We start from the raw sequence: 17,048 nt of genomic DNA, 5'->3' as shown, positions 1-17,048 counted from the left end.
CACTAACCAAGCCTAGCTGAATTCTATTTATACTAGAAGTAGCCCAAATTTCCTATTATTTCACACATTTACCACATAATTTATAACTTATGCAAAATGGTCCTTAGTTAGGGTTTCTATAAAAACTACTTCACAAAAGTTATTTGTTTAACAACCAAGATTCATTTTCTTCCATAAAAATTCAGCAAAAAACATGAATACTCTCATGGAAAAACCCTATACTTTTAACCATTTTGCAAAATAGTCCCTTCATTAGCTAGATTATGCTACAAGGGTCTCAAAAGTACAAAAATTATCAAGAAAAGTCATCAAGATCACTTACTTATGAGAGAACTTAATGGCTGAAAATTTCAAGCTTTCAAGACCCTTTTCTTGTTGAAAATTTCAGTGGAGAAGAGAAGAATAGAAAAAGATGATAGTTTTTTTTCCTTATTTTATTTTATTCTAGTCAAATTGATCACCAAATTTCACCTAATTTTGACTATTTGATTTTCTTTGTCCCTATGGCTGGCCATGCCATTAATAAAGGCCTATTTTCTATTTAAAGACCCTTAATTTTGGTTCTTTAGCTATTTGACACGTTTAACTAATGAAATAAAACTTTTGTCCATTATGCGATTTAGTCCTTTTTCGCAATTTGAGCATGCAATCGCTAAAATTATTTCACCAAAATTTTCATGCACTCATATAAACATGCTATAACATATAAAATAATATTAAAAATAATTCCTCTGACCTCGGGACGGTGGTTCCTAAACCATTATTCCAACTAAGCTCAAAATCGGGTTGTTACATGGTGATCAACACTTGTTCAGGTAACAAAGTGAACTCTGGTGTACTGTTTGTTCTTGATATAGATTAGAATTTACTTAGTGTTGGGCAGCTAATAGAAAAAGGGTACTCACTTTCTTTTAAGAATGATTCCTATGTTGTTGAAGACTCTCATGGCCAAGAATTAGTCACACTAGCAATGGTAAATAGGTGCTTTATCCTTGATGTAAATCAACTTGAGATGAAGGCTTATACTAGCCTTGCTGATAATGCTGGCCTATGACATAGGAGGCTAGGCCATGTTAATTGTAGATCACTTGATCTGTTGTATAAGTTAAATTTAGTAGAAGGCATGTCTAAAGTTGAGGCTAGAGACATTGTTTGTGAAGTCTGCCAGCTTGGTAAGCAGGCTAGATTGCCTTTTCCAATAAACAAAGCATGGAGGGTTCGACACAGACTTGAATTGGTCTATTCTGATGTCTATGGACCAATGAAGACTTCTTCATTGAATTATAGAAAGTATTTTGTGCTGTTTATAGATGATCTGACTAAATTCTATTGGGTCTATTTTTTAAAGCACAAGTCTAAAGTGTTTGAAGCATTTTACAAATTTAAAGCTTTAGCTAAAAACCAGTCTGGTTGCAAGATCAAGATCGTGAGACTAGATAATGGCACTGAGTATCTGTCTGAAAGGCTTCAGAAGCTGCGTGAACAAGTTGGGATTCACCATCAGCTAACAACAGTTTACACTCCTTAGCAAAATGGAGTATGTGAGAGAAAGAACAGAACTGTACTTGATATAGCTAGGTGTTTGTTATTTGAAAGCAAGCTGCCAAGAAAATTTTGGGCTGAGGCTGTGACCACCTCAATATATCTGCTCAATAAGCTACCAACTTATGCTGTGAAGGAAAAGACTCTTTTTGAAGCCTGACATGGACTCAAGCTAACTGTTTCACACCTGAAGGTATTTGGCTGTGTCTGCTATGTCTTCATTCCAGCTAAAAGAAGAACTAAGATTGAAAGAAAAGTTGTTCCAGGGATTTTTGTTGGTTACAGCAGCACCAAGAAAGGTTATAGAGCGTTTGATTCCTCAACAAAGAAGATTTTGGTGAGTGGGGATGAGAGGTTTGATGAAGAAAAGGTTTGGAGTTGGAATGGTGCAGATATTAGCTTAATTAAAGATGATCAACTTGATAGCAGTCTGGAACTAGTTGAAAATAAGCTTAATAATGAAGACTTTAATGATGCTTCTGTAAGAGGGACAAGGACTATTACTGATATCTACCAAAGATGTAATGTTGCAATAGTTGAACATTCATACTTTGAGGAAACTGCCAAAGACAAGAGCTGGAAGAAGGCCATAGAAGCTGAATTAGATATGATCCACAAGAATGACACTTGGGAATTGGTTAGTAGACCAGAAAAAAAGAAAGTCATAGATGTAAAATGGGTATTTAAAGCCAAGTACAATGCTGATGGCTTATTGAACTAGCACAAGGCAAGGCTTGTGGTGAAAGGCTACAGTCAGTAATATGACATTGATTTCATGGAGACATTTGCTCCAGTAGCGAGTCTAGACACAATTAAGCTTCTATTTGCCTTGGCTGCTCAAAAGCAATAGAAGATTCACCAGCTTTATGTCAAGTTAGCATTCTTAAATGGCTTCCTCAAGGAGGAGATTTATATTGAGCAATCAGATGGATTTAAGGTCCTAGGAGAAGAACACAAAGTATATAGGCTGAAAAAGGCCCTGTATGGCCTGAAGTAGGCATCAAGAGCTTGGTATAATAGGGTTGATGCATAACTGTCTAGGCTCAGGTTCGAGAAAAGTGTAAGTGAACCTACACTCTATGTGAAGAAATCTGAAGATGAAACATTGCTTATTGTCTCACTCTATGTAGATGATTTGTTGGTGACTGGAAGCAAGGAAAAGATGATTGATGAATTCAAAATACAAATGCATAATGTTTTTTAAATGACAAATTTGGGAGTTATGACATACTTCTTTGGCACAAAAGTAAACCAATCTGATCAAGGCATTTTCATAAGCCAACATGCCTTTGCCTTGAAGATTCTCAATAGATTCTGTATGTCAAATTGCAAAACAGTCAGCACACTAGTGGCTCAAGGGGAGAAGCTGACTAGTAGTGGAAATCAAGAGAAAGTTGATGAGAAGGATATCGAAGTCTAGTAGGTTGCTTACTTTACTTAACAGCAACCAGACTTGATATCATGTATGTTGTTAGCTCACTATTTAGGTTTATGCACTGTTGTGATGTTAGTCAATTTAAAGCAGCAAAAAGAATTCTTAGATATGTCAAAAGGACTTTGAACTATGGAGTGAAGTTTGAGAAGGGAAATGAACTTAAATTGATTGGATATTCAGATAGTGATTGGGCTGGCTCTGTTGATGACATGAAGAGCACCTCTGGCTACTTCTTTACACTTGGCTCAAGTGTTTTTTGTTGGAGCTCAAAGAAGCAACAAACAGTTGCTCAGTCCACAGCTGAAGTAGAGTACATTGCAGCTGCTGCAGCTGTAAATCAAGCAATCTGGCTTAGGAAACTGCTAAGTGACTTGAATGAAGAACAAGTTGAAGCTATTGAAATCAGGGTCGACAACCAATCAGTAGTTGTTATAGCCAAAAATCCAATTTTCATGGTAAAACCAAACATTTCAAAATCAAATTCCATTTTGTTCGAGAAGTTGAAAATTAAAAGAAGTCAGCCTTGTTCATTGTAGTTCAGAAAATCAATTGGCTGATATTTTAACTAAATCACTCGGTACTACAAGATTTGAAGCTTTGAGAAGTAAAATTGGTGTTTGTTGCATACAGTCCAAGGAGGAGTGTTGAGCATTGGCCTGTAATGCAACAAGAGACCAGTAGTTGATCAATTTAAAGACCAGCATTAATGTTGAACCGAGTGCATCAGCTTCCTTAACATTTTGTTCATTTTGTTACTATGTTACTTAACTTAGTTTCTTTGTAACTTGTTATCAAAGTTAGTAGGATTTCTATAGGATTTGTTGTTGATGTAATGGCTGATAAGTCATCTTCCTTTTGTGTGTAATTCAAGTTTAGTAGTCATGTATTAGTGGGAGCAGTTATGACTTTAGGTAACTATCCAATACTATGTAACTCATATATATTTTCAAGTTTTAATAAAAAAGTGTGAGGAATTTTTCGGTTATCTTTTTGTTCAAACACTTCGCTCTTGTTTTGCTTCTGTTTTTCATTTTGCTCTTGCTTTTGTTTGCTTTGCTTTGCTGCCAAAACCCCAACACAATCTTGGTTCGGATTAAGGCTTTTAGGGGCTGACTAGCAATGGTCTTTTTGATGTAAAATCGGCATACAAGTTGGCGGCGAGTTTAGATGCAAACCAGCAAGTTTCCGTTAAGACAGGTTGGATTAGGAGGCTTGATTGCCCTGAAAGATTGCGTTTTTTCATTTGGTTGGTGTTCTTTGATAGATTAATACCAATCAAATGAGAGTGAGGAAAAACATGACCAACAATGCTTCTTGCTTGGCTTGCGGTAATGCTTTGGAATCAACTTCTCACCTTTTTCATGATTGCAGCATCTTGAAAGAGATATGGTCAGGACTGCAGGTGACTAGGTTGCAACCCGACTTCTCCTCAGATTTCTGAACCTGGTTAGAAATAAATTTCACGGAAAAGTAGTTGTTAGCTGATCGGATTCCTTGGGGGTGTTTTACTCATCACTATCTTATGGGGTTTATGGAAAAATAGAAACAAAAGAGTTTTCCAAGGTATAGTGCCACAAGCTTCTTCTGTTTTAGCTGTGCGCATAAATTTGCAAAAGAGATTGGTGATTTTTTGAATTTATTGGTTCACCGAATTGCTAAAGGACCAACATGGACGCAATGGTCGAAGCCTCCAGTGGGTTGTTTCATTTTGAATTCTAATGGTTCAGTGCAGGGTAGTCGAGGATTTGCGGTAGCTGGTGGCTCAATCCAAAATGAGAGTGCTGAATGGATAGAAGGTTATCAAATGAAGATCAGGCTTACAGATAGTTTACAAGCTTGGAATACGAAGATTGATTGTAGAAATTGATGCTTTGCTGGTGGTGAATTATCTTAATAAGCAACATGCAGACAAGCATCCTCTTAATACTTTGATTATGAATTGCTGACAGCTAATTAATGAAGGTTGGGTTATGGAGATCAGATACGTTTTCAGTTGTGCCCATCAGTCGGCTAATCTAGCACATGCTTTGGAGGAAGATGGAGTAATCTTGGAGTCTCCCTAAGAAGTTTGATTGGGAATGCTGTAATTCATGTTTAAACTTGTTTGTTACTTTGTTCGATGTACCAAAAAAGAAGAAAAATTAAATTTTAATATATATTATAAATAAAAAGTTTGATAATATTATATAGTTCTTCGAATTACTTGAATTTGACTCGCTCAATGAAAAAAAATTAAAACGAATGAAACAGTTAATAAAATAATAAAATTCTAATTATAATCCTTAACCGTTTCAAATGCTAAAAAAAGGTGCGGAACCTCCTTACATTTCTATAAAATCACGTCAAATTATGCATTTACAGTATATATCCCCACCTTGACTCTTCTTCTTCCTTTCCTTTCCCTTTTGAGCCCTAATGAAATCAATGGATAGCAGAAGAGTTTTGGTGGGGAGGAACATCATGTTCTTCTTCCTCATCTGCGTGCTTGGTTGGAGTTCGAAGCTGTCGGAAGCTCAAATGGTGCCGGCGTTATTTGTTTTCGGGGACTCCCAAGTTGATGTTGGAAACAACAACCACCTTTTCTTTTCCATTGCCAAGGCTAATTTTCCTCACAACGGCGTTGATTTTCCGACCAAGAAAGCAACCGGAAGATATTCTAATGGCAAGAATGCAGCAGATTTTCTGGGTAAGTATCACATACACAAGTTTCAATGTTTAAGTATATTCACATTTTTGCATCATATACCTTTTTCCGATGCCATAATTTCGTCCTAAATATTTTTATGGATAAAAATCCTTTCTTATAATGGGAAGGTAAAACTTTAACCAAATCTCCACAATCATTATATACATAAAAAAGTATGTAAAATATTATCCATTCGTTGCTTATTTTTGTATCTTTATTTCTAGGCTGACAACTACTTAACAATTTCCACATTAATACTAATGGAATTAACATTTGAATCCTACGTGACAATATTGGGCAGCTGAAAAATTAGGGTTGTCAAGTTCACCAGCATATCTTTCTTTGTCAAGTAACACGCATGCATCATACATGAACGGTGTTAGCTTCGCCTCCGGTGGTTCCGGAATCTTGAATACCTCCAGTCAAGTTCTCGTAAGTATATAGTAAGTTTATATCGAACATATGACCTTCAAATCTCTCCAATTATACCATTTCTTCTGGTTTTGTAGGGGCAATCCATACCTCTTTCGGATCAAGTGAACAACTTCTTATCAGTGCATAAAGTCATGCTGCAGAAGATGGGAACTGATGGTTTAGAAAAACATTTTTCCAAGTCTCTTTTCGCCATTGTTATTGGTAGCAATGATATCTTGAATTACTTTGAATCCGAAGATGAAAAGGACACCCCGGAACATCTTGTGAATTTAATGGTTAACAACCTGAAAGCAGAAATCAAGGTAACTCTTTAATCCATTATTCGACTCTCGGAAGGTTTGATCTAGATCTAACTGCTCCAACTTAACACATCAATGTGTGGGCAGAAATTATACGGATTCGGAGCGCATAAAATTTTGGTGTCAGGTGTTGGAGCAATAGGGTGCGTACCAGCACAAAGAGCCAAGCACAGCACCCATGAATGCAATGAAGAAGTAAACATGTGGGTAGTTAAGTACAATGAAGGGCTTAAAGAAGTATTAAAGGGGCTGAAATCAGAACTTCCAGGCCTAAACTACGCCTTCCTCGATTTGTATGGTATCATGCAAAAAGTCATCCGAGATCCATCGGCTCACGGTAAAAATACATCACCACCTTGTTATTATTCATATTTTCATTGGGGGTCTTAATAGTTGGAAATTGACAGGGTTTAAAGAGGTACGAGCAGCCTGTTGTGGCCTTGGGGAACTGAGAGCAAAAATCCCTTGTTTGCCATTTTCAAGCTACTGCCCCAACAGGGCAGATCATGTTTTCTGGGATTTATACCATCCAACTGAGGCAATGTCTCGCATTGTTGCGGATACTGTTTTCGATGGCCCTTCCGAGTACTGTGTTCCCATGAATGTTCGGCAATTAATTGCTGCTTAAGTTTTTTTTTGTGGCCAAAAGAACATCAGTAAATTAATGGCCGGGGGGAAATCGAGGCCTTCACCTCACACACACAAGCCATGTTGCAAATACTAGTGCTAATCCACTAATGTATAATGATTATAATGCTTAAAGACTGATTGAATTTGGATCTCAATTAAACAACTTCATGTATTCATACGCATCTAACAATCAACCCAAATCACAAAAACATAATCATAACTCTCATTGGACATTTCTTAATATACTAATTTCATTTTTTTAAATTGATTGTGATAACATTTTTTACCATCTGAATGCAATTTAAGTAGAGGTATGAATCATGGATGAAGGACGGGACTGGAGAAGAGTAAAAGAATTTCATAAGTGCCGAAAAATTAAACACGAGACATGTGAGAATCTATCAAGTATGTTATAATTTACAATGACTTCAGTCACAAGGCAAAGACCCCAAGCAATTATAATACTAGAACTTCACTGGGTTCAAAGTACCAAGTCATCAACGGTCTGCTTCTTCACTTGCACCGTTATTATCATATTCTTTCTGTTTACAATCGACAAGGTTACACATCTCATCCTAACTGGAGGTTCTCATGAGGAATGCTACAATACAACCCAATATAGACCCAGCAAGAACCTGAACCAAAAACAAAGTAAGAACAAAGTGAAAAGCAAGGCAACATTAAACTCTTTTGAGAATGCAATAATGGTGATGACCGAAACCATTTTTAGTCGTGTTTGAGAAACTTAAAAACTTATTTAAGCAGTTTCAGTATGAGGACATCCATAATTAAAAAGTTTCATCCCCGGTTGTTACTCCATACTAAGCATATAACAAGTTGGCATCTTAAGATAATTAGGGCGATTGCTTCTACAAATGGTTTACCATTGCTCAATGTTTTTCACTAGGCTTATATCTAATTCATGCATCCAACATTCCATGTTCAATTTCTGCTCTTGCTAGCTTCATACCTGAAGTGGCGTATGACCAAGTGAATCTCGTAACGGTCTGACGCTGGAGACAGGATGCTCAGGAGGTAGCTCGCATACAATTTGGTTGAGTAACTGCATAATATAAATGATTAATTCATTTATTGAAAACAATATGAAACTGACAATTGTCAGCAGGTACAAATAAAAAGCACCATCAAACCAAATCAGCTTACCTAGCTGCAGTCATAACAGATAACATGGAAATGAGTAGGAACCAAAGAACTTCTAAGTTATGATGACACGATAAAGAGGAATAATCATACTAGAAATTCATTCATGGATAAATATATATATACACATGTATTATTGCGAGAATCGTATCTTTTTTCATAAAATTTGTACAAACGTAAAGGATTTTTATCCAAGAGTTATCCCCCAAACTTGGGCAGATTGCCTGAGAATAATGAGGTGAAATCCATATACAAAAGAATAGAGTATGACGATTAACAGAAAAAATTCTTACTTCAGCCTGGCGACCAGCATGAAGTCTTACACCGCTAGCATCGTACATTACCTGGCAAGAAACTCAAAATGTTAACCAAAGAAACCAGAACGGTAATATACTAAACATGGGGAGTACATACAACGCATGCCAAAACAAGCGCAATGGCAAATGCTGATCCTCCAAGCCCTTCTTGCAATCCAATCGCAGCAGCAAGAGCAGTCACGGTAGCTGAATGTGATGACGGCATTCCACCCGAAGCAACCAACCTTCTAGAGTCCCATCTCTTCTCCTTGTACCTGCATGTCTAAAAGGATATACTGAAACACTGAGAAAGAACACGCACACGGATACGAAAACAACAATAGCAAGCGAGTAGATCACACCTTTTGCTTGAACTACATGTCATCACAGCCATAAAAACAATAAACAAACATCAAGGGAAATATTAGTTCTACTTCCAGCATCACTAATGATTCAATGATTAAAAATTCCACGGCATTTATAATCAATTATAATAAACATTTTTCAGTTGATCACTCATTTCATTTATCTAAAAGTAAAAAAAGAAAAAAGCTTTAAAATATTAAAATAATATCAAAACCTTCAAACCATTAATTATTCTGCAAACGGAAAGCTACCCATTTCAATCCACTCAACAACCAAGACAAAAACAAATGAAAATTTCCAATTGAAACATGTTTCTAAGATATGGGTCCCTTCTATTTTCTTATTTTACCTCATTTTCTAAGTGATTAGATGAAAAAAAATGAAAAATACCAAGTAGTGAAAAGCTTGAGGAATTGAGCGAGCGCGAAGGCAAAGAAAGCGGAGAGGAGGGGGACGTTGGAAGGTATAATGGATGATGTGGATGAGATTGATCGGAACCTCGCCGAGGCATCACCGACCGTCATTACTTCCTCCATTGAAACCCAGCGATTGTGTAAAAGATCGAAACAGAGAAAAAGAAGTTAAAACCGGTTTTTGCTGTAAATAAAATTTTTTATTTATAAGATTTTTTATTTAAATCCTAATTTTATTGTAGCCTTTATTCACAATTTAACCCCTAAACTATACCCATTTTTTTATATTGGTACTTAAATATTTTTTTTCCACATATTGGTACCTTAATTTTAGGGTAAACTATTAAAATAGACACTTTTGTTTATCTCAGGTTGCATTTTGTCACTTCTGTTATCATATTGTAACATTTTAGTCATTGAGCCGTTAATTGCCCTTAACAGTATAACGGTAAGCTTACGTGGTATGTTAAATTATCATTTTAAACAAAAATTTTAGGTTAAATTATACAATTTATCCCTATATTTTTTCATTTTGAGCAATTTAATTTTTTTCTTTTATATTTTTTAACTTTCTTTTCTTTTCTTTTTTCCCTTATTTTCCATTCTCTTTTGTTTCTCCCTCTATTTTCCTCCATTTTCCATTTTTTTAACATAGTTTTTCTATGTTTTCTATTTGTTAAAACTAGTTTCTATACTTTTATTTTTTTTGAACAATTTAATTTTTTTCCTTTTTATTTTTATTCACAATTGTCTATAATAAGCCAAAAAAAAAGATTTAAAAATTTTTATTTTGGGTTTTCATTGAAGATCAATACAAGATTTTTTACCTTTTTTTCTTTATTTTCCATTCTCTTCTACTTCTCCCTCTAATTTCCTCTGTAACACCCGGATTAATTTACCCTTGTTTCTGTAAATAACTGACACAAATATCTGACTGCTTTAGTGGTTAAGTATTCTGGATGTGTGTGTGAGATCTCACTTTTGCCAAATTTTGTTATTTTTCTAATTCTAACTTTACCCTTATTAAGTGGGTTTTTATAAGATTGTCTGTTAATTCATATTAGAATGGGTTTGCTGGTTCGAGTGGTAAAGGTGTTGGTGTGGTGGAGGTCCTGTATTTGAATCCTAGCGTTAGCGAATGTGTTATTTTTTTGCTCTGTTATCTTATAGAGTTTCGGTGGAGTTGGGATTCTGAGAAGTGGTTGTTAGTGGGATACTGGGAAGGAATTTGAGGGATTCCTGATAACTTATCTGATTTTTATTTTATTTTTTCTAAATTTTCTCTCTCTTCCAAAATTCTCAAAAGAACTCTGACATTAATTTTTTGCCTAATCTTTGTCACTTTCTTCTTCCTTTTTCCTTTCCATCGATTCTGCTTCTCGTCTTTTTCTCTACTGTCGTGATCCCGTATCTTGATATTTAGGTTTTTTTAGTGCGTTTGGTAAGTGTGTTTAATTGTTTTGGTTTGTAAATCATTGGTTAATGGGGCTCGTTTTGTGGTTTAGGAGAAGTTCAAGGGGCTGGTTGCTGCTAATCGGCACTCTAGTTGTGCGAAATCATCGTTATTGTTCGAAGGTAAGGGTTTTGGTAGTTTAAACCCTATCTCGTTGTAGTTTGGCTTAGTCTTGTTTTAAACAAATAATTTGGTGATATGTTGGACAATGTTAGGAGCTGAGTGGCTCGGAGGTGTTTCGACAAAAGCCGAAAAACTGTTCTATCGATGCCACACGGGCGTGTGGTCACCCTGTGCAAGACATGGGTGTGTGGTCACTCGTGTGTAAGACACGGGCGTGTGGTCGATGAAGACATGGCCGTGCACAAGACACGGCTATGTGGTGGGTGGAGTGTGGCCGTGTGGGCCACACGAGTTAGGCCAAGTTGGGCGTGTGGCCCACATGAGCGTGTAGGTTTTGGGCCAGGCTGTGTGGGCCACACGGGCAAGGCCAATCTAGGCGTGTGGGTCCATATAGGCAAGCCATACGGGTATATGGGCCAGTTTTTCTGAAATTTTCCCTAGGGTCGCACGGGTCGTTCCAATCGATTGTGGGCCTATCGTAGGGTCGATAAAAGCTAACCGAACCTTAAAACTGTGGAATCTGCTAGGGTAATATTCTGTTTTGAGTATGATACTATTGTGCATGATGGATTAGTCTGCTAGATATGTATATAACTGTTATTTGTATTTAGGCATGTTGAACATGTTTAATCTGTAAATTCTGTATCTATTTTTTGTATCTATTTTGGGGTGGGATCTGTATATGTAGATGAAGTGCTTTGTATGACGATCATCACCTATATTCTGGCAGCTTGGCTGCACATTATCTGATATGTGTCGTAATGGCTCGATATGGTGTGTAAAGTTGGGTGGGTGTTTTAAACCCCACATGGTGTGATGGGATGGTTAGAGATGATGTGTAGAGGATGGGGATAGGATTCTGATTATCTGATCTGTATACCTGTATCCGTTATCTGTATCTGAGATGGACATGAGTCCGAACCTATATCTGATTATATATATATGAGATTTCTGTATTTTTTGCATGTCTAATTCTGTTGGGTTACACACTGAGTTTACGAAAACTTATAGTTGTTTATCTGTTCTGTTCAGGTAATCCACAGACTTAAGCGGATCGGTGCGGTGGGGACTCAGAGGTGACCGCCTGATTGGAAACTGATTTACATAGTAATTTACGGTTCTTATTATTTATATTTCTGGTTTTATTTGAGAGTTTGTAATTTCTGGGACTCTCTGGACTGAACTGTTTGGTTTTTAACTGTTGATTTTTGGGTTGTTTGATAGTTTGATTGCTTTGGTAAAATGTTTTATGGAAACAACGGTTTTACGCAAATAAAGATTTTCTAAAAAATGCGAACTGAATTTTCGAAATAGGATAGTTTTTAAAAGCCTCCACTGTAAATTACGTTTAAAGCCTCCGCTGAAAAACCGAAATGGTTTTATCGTATTGTATTCGTTTTCAAACCCATTCTTTGTGACACCTCCAGATACGGCCATAACATCTAGGCCAGGTTTGGAGTGTTACATTTAATGGTATCAGAGTCAGGTTGAAAAACTCGGGCTGTGAATTTTGGGTTCCAAAATTGTGATTTAAAAAGAATTGGTTTTCAAATATTTTGGATAATTTGAGAAAGTATGTGGTACACCGAGTCTCCCGCGCTAATCCAGTAAGTATCTCTATACTTAGATAGAACTATCCTGAAAACACAGTAGTTAGTACTTTCTGAAGCTGTACTGAAATAGTTAGAGATTGAAACTTCTGAAAACATCTTTGAACTTCTAATAATTTATGCATAAAATATTTATTAATAAATACTGGCACTGATGCATAAAACTTTATAATGTAGATAAATTTGAAATTTACAATGAGCGCACGTGGAACTTACTAATGTTGTACTCATTGCCGTAGTCGAGCCCGTAAGGGGGCTAGAGCTGAGCTTTCTTCTCTGGGCAGTATGCCAAATTTAGATACGAGTGAGACGCCAGTTTTGCCTGCTATTGAGACTTGGTCTCAAAGCCGTTCGGCTAGGGACGACGCACTGACTTAGGCTATGTTGAGGATATTAGAGAGGGTCTCTAGACCCCATTCTGGATCTGGGGGTCAAGGGTCAATAACTGAACGACTTCGGTTGAATGGAGCTAAGCTGTTTAGAGGTGTCATTAGAGTCTCCCCTACTTTGGTCGAGTATTGGTTGGAAGCCACTGAGAGGATTATGAATGATTTAGACTGTACTTCCGAGCAGTAACTTAAGGGTGCAGTCTCATTGCTTCGTGATGAGGCATATTAGTGGTGGTTACCAGTTGAGAAGGGTACTCAGCCTGAACGTCTGAACTGGGATTTCTTTAAGACCACTTTCCAGAGTAAGTATGTGGGGGCAAGTTATGTGGATGCTCGTAGGCGTCAATTCATGAATCTTACACAAAGTGATAGATTAGCGGCCGAGTATAAAGCTAAGCCGCTACGCTCGAGGCATGGTGGCATCTGAGTATGAAAGGTGCGCCGGGTTTGAGGATGGTTTGAGGGATAACTTAAGGGTACTGATTTCTCCACAGAAGGAGTGAGAGTTCGCAGTTCTGGTTGAGAAGGCGAAGATCGCCGAGGATATTAAGCGCATGAAGCGCCAGATTAGGGATCGAGAGAGAAGTAAGAATAAGAGGGATTTAGAGCCTCTAGTTCTGTTCAGAGGCCTAAAACAAAGGCCAGACTTGATGGGCTGGTTAGAGTGGGGGTTCCTGTTGCTCCTACTGGGATTTAGCCTTATGGAGACTGTGGTAAGTGCCATCTGGACGAGTGTTGGAGGAGGATTGGGGCTTGTTTGAGGTGTGGGTCTTTAGAGTACCGTATTAAGGAGTATCCACAACAGACAGATCAGATGTAAGCTTCAAGACTGAGTTCTGTACAGCTCCAGAGGGCAGTTTAGTGGGCTTGTGGATCGGCTAAGGGTGGTAATGGTATAGGCCGAGGACAGAGAGCACTGGACAGAGGTGTTGGTCAGACTGAGGCAATGCAGCCTACATTGGTTTATGCTGCTCGACGCCGAGAGGATAGAGATGCTCCAGATGTTATGACCAGTACGTTCTTAATTTTTGATGTACTTTATACTACTTTAATAGACATAGGTTCTATGCACTCCTCTGTAGCTAATTTTGTATCTGAAAACCTGAGAATTTCTGTCGAGAACACTTCTAGTAAGATCACTGTATTGAGTCTATTTCAGCAGTCTATTCGGGTTAATAAGCTTTATAGAGATGTTCTGTTAGTGGTGCAATGGATTGTTTTTCTGGGAAATATAGGGGACTTTCTGTTTGAGGAGTTCGACTTAATTTTGGGTATGGACTGGTTGGTTCAGCACCGTGTTAGCTTGGACTGCACATCTAAAAGGGTTATTCTGAGGACTGAGGATGAAAAAGAGGTGGTTGTGATAGGTGAACACCGAGATTATCTGTCCAATGTGATCTCTGCGCTTGTGGCTGAAAAATTATTCAAAAGGGTGTGAAGCGTATTTGGCTTACGTCAGTGTTTCTGCTTCTACGGACTCTTTTATCGGGGATATCAGAACTGTGAGGGATTTTCTGGACGTCTTTCTTGAGGAGTTATCGGGTTTACCTTCTAATCTAGAAGTTGAGTTTGGAATTGAGCTTCTACCGGGTACAGTTCCGATGTTCATTACTCTCTATCGAATGGCACCGAAGGAGCTTACTGAGCTTAAGGCTTAACTTCAAAAGCTTCTGAATAGTGTTTTGATCCGTCTTAGTGTGTTTTCATATGGGCACCTATTCTGTCTGTGAAGAAAAGGGATGACACCATGAAGATGTGTATCAATTATCAACAGTTGAATAAACTGACTTTGAAAAACAAGTATCCACTTTCGAGGATCGACGATTTGTTTGATCTATTTTGAGGGGTTCTGTGTTTTCGAAGATTGATCTTCATTCTAGGTATCACTAGTTGAGATTTAAGGAAGTGGATGTTCATAAGACTACGTTTAGGACTCGTTATGAACATTACGAGTTCCTAGTTATGCTTTTTAGTTTGAAGAATGCTCCAGCTGCATTCATGAATCTAATGAATCGAGTCTTTCAGTATATTTAGATTAGTTCGTAGTGGTTTTCATTGACGATATTCTGGTTTACTCTAAAACTGAGGATGAGCATGATGAGTATCTTAGAGTAATACTTCAGACTCTGTGAGAAGCAACTCTACGCTAAGTTGAGCAAATGTGAATTCTGGTTGCGTGAGGTGACTTTTCTAGGGCACGTGGTTTTTTCTGAGGGAATCTGAGTTGATCCTAGTAAAATTGAGGATGTGCTTGAGTGGAAACAGCCTAAGAACGTATCTAAGATTCACAGTTTTTTGGGTCTGGCGGGATATTATCAGCGTTTTGTCGAGGGGTTCTCTCTGATTGCAACTCCTTTAACTACGTTTCTGTGTAAGGGTGTTCCTTTTGTCTGGATTGATGTACAACAATCGAGCTTCGAAAAGCTCAAGTCTATTCTGACTCAAGCTCTTGTTCTGATACAGCCTGAATCTGGTAAAGAGTTTGTGGTCTACAGTGATGCATAGTACTTCGGTTTGGGATGTGTATTGATGCAAGATGGAAATGTTGTGGCTTATGTATCCCATCAACTTAAGACACATGAAGGGAATTATCTGATGTATGATCTCGAGTTGGCTGTCGTGGTTTTTGCATTAAAAATCTAGAGGCACTATCTGTATGGTGAGAGGTATATTATCTATATTGATCACAAGAGCCTCAAGTACCTTCTTACTGAGAAGGAGTTGAATCTTAGGCAACATCATTGGATTGAACTGCTCAAAGATTATGACTACACGATAGAGTATCATCTTGGTAAGGCCAATGTGGTGGCCGATATTATAAGTCGTAGAGCGATGTTTTATTTAAGGGCAATGTTCACTCGACTTAGTCTGTTTGATGATGGAGAGTCTGTTAGCCAAGTTGCTAGTTAAGCTGACTTAGATTGATTAGATTCGAGATAAGCAGTTAGGGGATGGGTCTCTAGGTTTACGGTTACGTCAAATTGAGGGTAGCAATACTTCATAATTTGTGCTGAATAATAATGGTGTTCTATGCTTTTGAAGTTGGATCTGTGTGCCATGGTAGTAGATCTTGAGAAGTCTCTAACCTCACAAGTTCAGGTAAATAGGCATTTACAACGAGTGGAGTTTGAACCTTTACCTGAGGTATGTTTTTCCCACAAAAAATATGGCCACTTTTAAACTTCGTGTCTTTCCTCTGTGATAGATTGGAGCAGCGATGATGGTAGGGAAACTTTTATAAAATTGATAGCCAGCAACATAACTCCAGTGTAGATGGGAGAAGGGTCAGTAGCCATGGATAACGCTTTTGGTCCTTCAATGGTGGTTGGATGCAAATCTCGACGCAAATAGGATAGAAATTGAAGGCCATGGAAATTTAGGGCTGGACCGTTGGATGGGTTTGGCACTAGGTAAGGAAATGGGGTTTTGGGCCAGCTTGTGACATAGATTGGAGAAACGATGTAGGTTGTGGCGCAGACAGAAAAAATGGTGCGGGCTAGCACTAAAGCATAACAGCTACCAGGCTTGTCCTCTGTGGGTTCTGAGCCTCAATAGGCAGTAGGCCTTTCGCTAGAGATTAATGGATCTTAGCACGAGTTGGGTCAGGTTGCCCCTCCCTTGGATTTGGGCTCCCATGGGGTTGCGGGCTTGGTGGAAAAAATCCCAAATGCTCCTATTTGTACCACTAAAAATGTCGTTAATCCCATTTTTGAAGGCCAACTTGGGGACACGGTTAATTTAAGTTCTAGTGGTCTTAGTCCCAAATGGCATACAATGGTTAACTTTAAAGAGGATTTGGATAGCATTTTGAAAGCTAAAACGGGGAAGAAGGTTCAATGACATGTAGGAATTCTTCTAGCATTTCTAGAACTTGGTGTTGATAATAGAAAAGGAAGTGGGTACAATGGAAAATTAATTATTAAATCTATTCGTGGGCGTAGGGAGAGATTTAAACCTGCAAGTAGCTCGCGAGTCTCTCTTTCAGAAGCTATGGGTTCTATGGTCGCACTTATTAGCACCCAAGTGGAAATTCCTTTAGGAAAATTAGATGGCCATGCGAGTAGTGCAGAAGTTTTTGTTACTCTGTAAAAGAGGTTAGTTCTTTTTTTTTTCTTATCTATTTTTTGTGAATTTTTCTATTTTTTTTGGAATTTTCAAGGATGTGCAAGTTCGAAATTTATTCGATTTTTTTGGGAATACAATTGAGAAC

The 17,048-nt window shown here is 37.8% G+C and overlaps 2 protein-coding genes across 2 annotated transcripts; one reads left to right on the top strand and one right to left on the bottom strand.

Moving 5' to 3' along the window:
- Positions 1–5,332: 5,332 nt before the first annotated feature.
- Positions 5,333–7,182, top strand: LOC107919726 (GDSL esterase/lipase At5g55050). The gene is made up of 5 exons (XM_016849111.2): positions 5,333–5,663; positions 5,965–6,095; positions 6,173–6,400; positions 6,485–6,734; positions 6,805–7,182. The coding sequence occupies exons 1-5, from the start codon at positions 5,393–5,395 to the stop codon at positions 7,023–7,025; spliced, it is 1,101 nt and encodes a 366-aa protein (XP_016704600.2). The 5' UTR covers positions 5,333–5,392; the 3' UTR covers positions 7,026–7,182.
- A 183-nt stretch (positions 7,183–7,365) lies between these two features.
- Positions 7,366–9,471, bottom strand: LOC107919727 (uncharacterized membrane protein YuiD). The gene is made up of 5 exons (XM_016849112.2): positions 9,241–9,471; positions 8,603–8,759; positions 8,482–8,532; positions 7,998–8,090; positions 7,366–7,662 (listed from the first exon to the last, which is right to left on the bottom strand). Exons 1-5 carry the CDS (start codon positions 9,384–9,386, stop codon positions 7,603–7,605), a joined length of 507 nt encoding a protein of 168 aa, XP_016704601.2. The 5' UTR covers positions 9,387–9,471; the 3' UTR covers positions 7,366–7,602.
- Positions 9,472–17,048: the final 7,577 nt, after the last annotated feature.

Source organism: Gossypium hirsutum, chromosome A13 (genome assembly GCF_007990345.1).
Source record: "Gossypium hirsutum isolate 1008001.06 chromosome A13, Gossypium_hirsutum_v2.1, whole genome shotgun sequence".
Lineage (NCBI taxonomy): Eukaryota > Viridiplantae > Streptophyta > Magnoliopsida > Malvales > Malvaceae > Gossypium > Gossypium hirsutum.
The sequence above is the reverse complement of the archived record's forward strand: the minus strand, read 5'-3'. Positions and strand labels throughout refer to the sequence as shown.